Source organism: Eleginops maclovinus, chromosome 2 (assembly GCF_036324505.1).
Source record: "Eleginops maclovinus isolate JMC-PN-2008 ecotype Puerto Natales chromosome 2, JC_Emac_rtc_rv5, whole genome shotgun sequence".
NCBI classification, from domain to species: Eukaryota; Metazoa; Chordata; class Actinopteri; order Perciformes; family Eleginopidae; genus Eleginops; species Eleginops maclovinus.
The window spans coordinates 16922250-16928249 of record NC_086350.1 but is presented as its reverse complement, the minus strand read 5'-3'; the positions used below and the strand labels follow the sequence as shown (position 1 = coordinate 16928249).

The following is a 6000-nucleotide window of genomic DNA, read 5'->3' as shown; positions in this document are numbered from 1 at the left end:
GTTTACTAAGCCAAGCTAATTATCCTAATTGGCTTCTGCAAAATAATTACTTTGTAGTGCCTTTAGATTCTAATTAAATAGTATGACACACACACACACACACACACACACACACACACACACACACACACACACACACACACACACACACACACACACACACACACACACACACACACACACACACACACACACACACACACACACACACACACACACACACACACACACACACACACGGAGAAACATGCGTTAATAAGGCACAGAGACATCACAAAGTATAACAATGTGATTTATTGGCATCTAAGGGAAATCAAAACCTAAATGATTGTATTTATTTTGTATACACATGGACTTGAGATTAAATGTAAGGGCTGTCAAACGATCTGTCTGAAATAAGTTAACATGTATTAACATGAACAATCAATTAAGTTCTTGAACATTCTGTAACAGCAGGAAATGGTTAATGTGGGTTTACCCTTATGGGAAGCTGAATTGCAACGGATGTTCAACGATAAATATCTTTTTATTTTACAGAACCAATTGCATGTGCATTAATAATGACACAGAGTAGATGCAAAGGGTCTGAAGAATAGAACTGGATGTGGAACAATGTCTTCATATATATGTACACAACACTGGTGTGATTGAACAACCACCCCCGTTACAGCTACACCTCTGCCCTCATATTTGGCACCGCTGCTGGAATCCTCTACCACTAACAGAAGCCAAATTTAACTCCTGCATAACAAAGCCTGGTCGTTTTAAATCAGTAGCAAGTCAACAACACACGAGTACACTATATACATGCCTACTTTGTAAGCCTTAATCCAAGCATGATCATGAATTAGCTTTTTTAAGAAAATGAGACAGGCTTTGTCAAGCAGGTTTTCTTGCTATGACCTTGAATTCCCTTTCAAACAGCTATCTCACTTCATACTTCAGGCTAGGGCCATGCGTTGTGGTTTTTCTAGGTTGCTACGGAATTTATCGAGAAACCGTGAGGCTAATTCGTCATCCACCATTCGCCCGTCACTGGACAGTGTGACTGTCATCAGCTGCTGAGTGCGCAGGGTCTGGTCATCCTCGCACAACCGCAGCTCGGACCTGGAGGTACCGATGGCAAGGATACACGCCTGAGGAGGGTTGATCACGGCGCTGAAGCCACTGATACCGAACATCCCCAGGTTAGATATACTGATAGGGAGAGAAATAAGAAGGGAGGGATGGGAAGAGGGAAGACACAGCAAACATGTTACATCATTAGTCAAGATCAGCAGGGGAGAAAATGCATTAAAATCAAGCAGCTATATTGGGGCTTTTAAAAACATCTGTCTAATTCAAAAAGCTATTCAATTACCTCTTGAAGTGAGTGAATACAAAATTACAAAAGATAGGAGAATAAGGTTTATAAATATAATCAGCTGTGACCATCTTACTTTACAAAGTAGAACACAGATCAGTAAAGATTATTGCAGCAGCGCAGGGCTCAACGTCTCTCCCTGTGCTGTTGATGGTGAGCAAGACTGACCCCAGGGCAGTTTGCTGTTTGCCTTAATGAGAATTGTAGCTCAGGGGGATAGAAAAACGAATAGAGGAACGGCGTACACATATTTCCTCAGGAGAACAAAGAGGGCTGCCTGTCTACAGGAATTCATCGCTCCTGCCTGACACAGAAACCCCATTTATGTCTAAATGACACCATTAATTCTAATGAGTTGTAAAGCCTCCATTTCCACTTTTCTGCAATTGATGGCACAGTTACTAATGGTATTCTTTGCCCAGGACCACATTCAGTTGAGGCCCTGCATTTAATGTGGAATATAAATAATGTATGAACTATCTGTGGAACCGGATTCAAGTCATATGTCATAATAGCGGAAATTTATGATGGCTATCTTACCGCCGAGCTACAGAGGAAATTGTGAAATAGTATTAAGGGGTTAGAGATGAAAAAGTGGTTTATTGCATTGAGAAATTTGACAGAGTAATACCACGTAATGCAGAGGAGTGACTGGAAAATATTAAGATTTCTTTAATTTTGTGACCTTTCATAAGTTTCTTTTTAAAGCCAGGAGATGATGTGTGTGTTTACCTGAACGAGCCTCCCTGGTACTCTTCAGGAAGAAGTTTCCCATCTCGAGCCTTCTGGGCCAGAGCCTACGGAAACATTCACAGTCATTAAAACGCCAACTTAGTTACAGAGATCCAAGCAGAATAGTAGACATGTTGCAGGATATATACAGTGATAAAGAAAGCCACACATTCTGTTGTACATACAGTAGAAGATGTGCAAAGTATTAGATATACACGTGTCCACATGAAAAAAGACACACTTTATTTGTTAGTGCAGTAGGGTGATCAATTCCCTCAATAACAATATATCTACGTATATCTGCAGAATATCTAGGCAACAGAACAAGATTTTGAAGAGGTCTTAATGGTCTGACAAGTGTTGCCAAGACAGTTAGTTTTTTTCTGGTTTAAATTAGATTATAAACTGGCCAATTGTAAAACAATTTGGGCTTGGACATCATTGACTCTGGCTGATTAGAACAGTGAGGGGCACAGGAAAGAGAAAGTCTTGGCCCTGGAATTTCAACAGGCTACACCACTTAACCCAAAAATAATGGCTGTTCCAAGATTGAGGGGAACACCAAAGTCTGCTGGATTAATTCTCTAGATACCATGATTATCCAAACAATATTCTAATCCTTCCATTAAATTCAAAGACTCTGAAAAGTCAGGGAATCACCAAAACTAATTAGATTTCGACTTCTGGGGACCATGCCTATGTGTACAATATCTGATAGTTGTTGAGATTATTCCAACTAAACCAAAGTGGCGCGACCACCAACCAAGCGACTGACTAGTGCTCGTGATATTGCCATCTGTTTCATATATCATACAATATTAATCACAATACAGCATGTTTTCTGCCAATGCAGTAAGAATCAAGTGGCAGACATTGAAGTCAACATTATTTATACATTGAAATCTGTGAATCATGTGCATATAATCATCACACTGATTATTATCTCACTGGGTATATGACAAGGTGAGCTTTAGAGAGCGGTGTTTTGGTACAGGTTTAGGACACGCTTTTCGTCATTTTCAGTCATTGTAATTTACAAGCAACTGAAAGTGAAGGAGTCAAACAAGCCTTTTCTATGTGATCTAGCCACATACAAACAGACAAACACATTTCTTACTGAGAGCAATTCTTGTTTTTGCAGTCCTCTAAGTTTTAAACTCATTCAAGCAATTGGGGAAAGGCCACAGGGGTCAACTTTCATAAACCTTATTCAAGAAATGTCCAAAAGCCAGCACTGAGATAAATGGAAACTATCAGACTGTGCATTGCTTAAATGAATAAAGGGAATTGACAACACCCAGAAGGGAACGCATTGCTTCAGCCAGGCTCTGCGATGTTCAGCATGAATGAATGTGACAAACCTGGAGAAAAATCTGCTGATGCACTAGACTTTCACAAAAATGATTTTCAAAACATACCACAAGGTTCCACGGATCAACAATACTACAGACATTGCTCAAATAACGAGGTTACAAAGCTATGGTTGAAATTTCCCTAGCTCTTTCTTTTAGTCGACACTGCTGGGTGGCCACCACATCTTTAAATAATTTGAACTTTATTCAAATGGAAATGCACTTAAAGGTTAATGCGGGGACGCGACCAACACAAAAGTCAGGACTGACTCACAGGACGGTGAGACACAGTGGGAAATGGTGGTAACATTTGAGATGAGAGCTCCTCACGCAAAAATGTTTGATGTCCCACGCTATCACATGAATAGCCTGTGGCGACGTCTTCATGCTTCAGTCAAACCACGTGTTTTTTTTTATCTGGGGACAATTATTACAACAATGTAGGTCTAACTCAAGAAAGTGGGTGGTGAGGCTCATTCTGAAGGCAATGTGGACTGAAAAGTCTGCAGTGTTAGTGCCCAGGCTTAATAGCAGATGTTGAGCAAATGTCAACATACATTTTGCCTTCTCAAAGACAATTGGACAGATGTATGAAAACTTGATGCAATCTAGACTCTGGAAGCAATAATTACACCTAGACCAAATAAAAATAGATATAAAAGTTTAAAAAAGATGCACACTTTAGTTAACCTTATTTCAAAGATTAGGATCACTTGCTACTGGACTAGAGTTGAAAGAGTATCCAACAATGAATGCATTCTCCCAAAAAATACACATATATTAAATCTTGTTTCTTAATTTGCTTTAGAATGCATGTTAAACAATTCAATCCTGGCTCTGATGTACACCATACATCAATTGAACACCATCCAAATGCATAATACTGAACACTACAACATTAAACAATCATAGCCAAAGTAGTTATGCTAACATTACAGTTCTGAAGTGAGTGGGCTGAAATGCCTGTAGTGGCAAAGATTCTCTTAGTTGTTGCAACATCTTTTCTGCATTACGCCATTACAGCAGTCATACTGTTAAAGCTTGAGACGGAGCAGGAGTATGTCTAAAACCTAATTTAACACCCACTCACTCCGTCCCTCAAAAAATCTTACTGACACGTAGGGATACGATATGTGTATTCCCTGAAATATAATTCAACTTTTTACTCCATCCCACCAGTAGAAATAGCTACTATTACAAATACTATAATACTAAAACTTATTTTGCCACTGTCACGCCAACCATTGTAACTGCTGTTGAGACAGAAATGTGATGTCACCACTGTTCGCTAATATTGAGTCATTAGGTTAAGAAGCAGTCTTGCAGTGTTAAGTGAGCATTTATGAACATTACACCTGGTCACTGCTGGTGAGAGACATTATGTGGATAACCCTCCTTGAGAGATTCTCTATTTGATCTGTGTGTGTGTATGTGTGTGTGTGTGGTTTTGATGAGAAACAGAGGGGTTAATCATCAAGTGTGTGTCTGTATATTAGATTTTGTGAGCACATCAATGTGAATAAATGTCCTCAGCTGCTGACTGGGAGAGAGAGAAAGAGTTGACCATTGTTGCTTTGCACTCCATCTGTGGCCAGTGACAGCTGAGACCTGCAGCCTAACAAGCAAAATATCTAACTACCATTAATCCAATCAGCTTTCTTCAGATCTATCGAGTTGATTTGCCATTGTGATTTCTACTCTACATGATCAGACGGATATTTAAAAAAATAAAATAAATACTACCGTGTATGCAATAAACTTCTAGCTAGAAGGCGAGCACAGCACTACAGATGCACACGTAGTAATTATTCCATACGGTTGGGCTGCAGTCAAGTCCCAACCCTCTTATTCCTACGTAGAAGTAAACAGCAAACGCCTCGGCACCTTGAAATTGTAATCTAGTTACAGCAATGAAAGTATGAGAGAAACTCCCCTTGCAAGAAGGCTTCAGGGGACAACTCTCACACAATAGCATATCACAATAAAATGTTGTACCTTGATATTAGCTGAGATCTCCTGGACTCCTTTGTTTGCAGCATCCCTGATGATGGGTGTAATGAGGCCTTTGTCAGTGGCAACTGCGATTGAAATGTGGACTGAATCAAGTGTGCGGGGTCCCTCGCCAGACCAGGTCACATTCACTTCTGGCATCTCCTAGGAGAGAAATTCAGAGGTCAGCACAGGTTTGACAAATATGTAAAGTGAAAAGTAACACACCACAAAGATCCCTGTATACAGGTTACACTGTGGATCGAGGCAGATGTCTGATACAATACAAAAAACGGTTATTTCCTATAAGATCAGTAGTAGCACTCACATGAACCAATTGTGATGGCAGTAAAAACAAGGCAAATGACCACTATATTCCATTGTTATTGTGAGAAAAATACATTTGGAGGATGAATGTACAGCACACTCTTGCTCTGTAGAATGGCAAATCAGAAAAGATGTGGTTTTTAAGCATATAAATAAACTGTTTCTATCAATGCATGAATAATCTGATATACCTGGATAATCTTAATGAATCTGCTGTGGTGAAGCTTTGAAAGCAAC

At 39.7% G+C, this 6000-nt stretch overlaps 1 protein-coding gene across 1 annotated transcript in view; it reads right to left on the bottom strand.

Moving 5' to 3' along the window:
• Positions 1-274: 274 nt before the first annotated feature.
• Positions 275-6000, bottom strand: part of pdhx (pyruvate dehydrogenase complex component X) — a 29174-nt gene continuing 23448 nt past the window's right edge. Inside the window, exons 9-11 of the mRNA XM_063875941.1 lie at positions 5443-5601; positions 2096-2160; positions 275-1197 (exon numbers count right to left, since the gene is read on the bottom strand). Coding sequence (XP_063732011.1) covers positions 942-1197; positions 2096-2160; positions 5443-5601 — 480 coding nt within the window. The 3' untranslated portion in view covers positions 275-941. The remainder of the gene's footprint in view (positions 1198-2095; positions 2161-5442; positions 5602-6000) is intronic.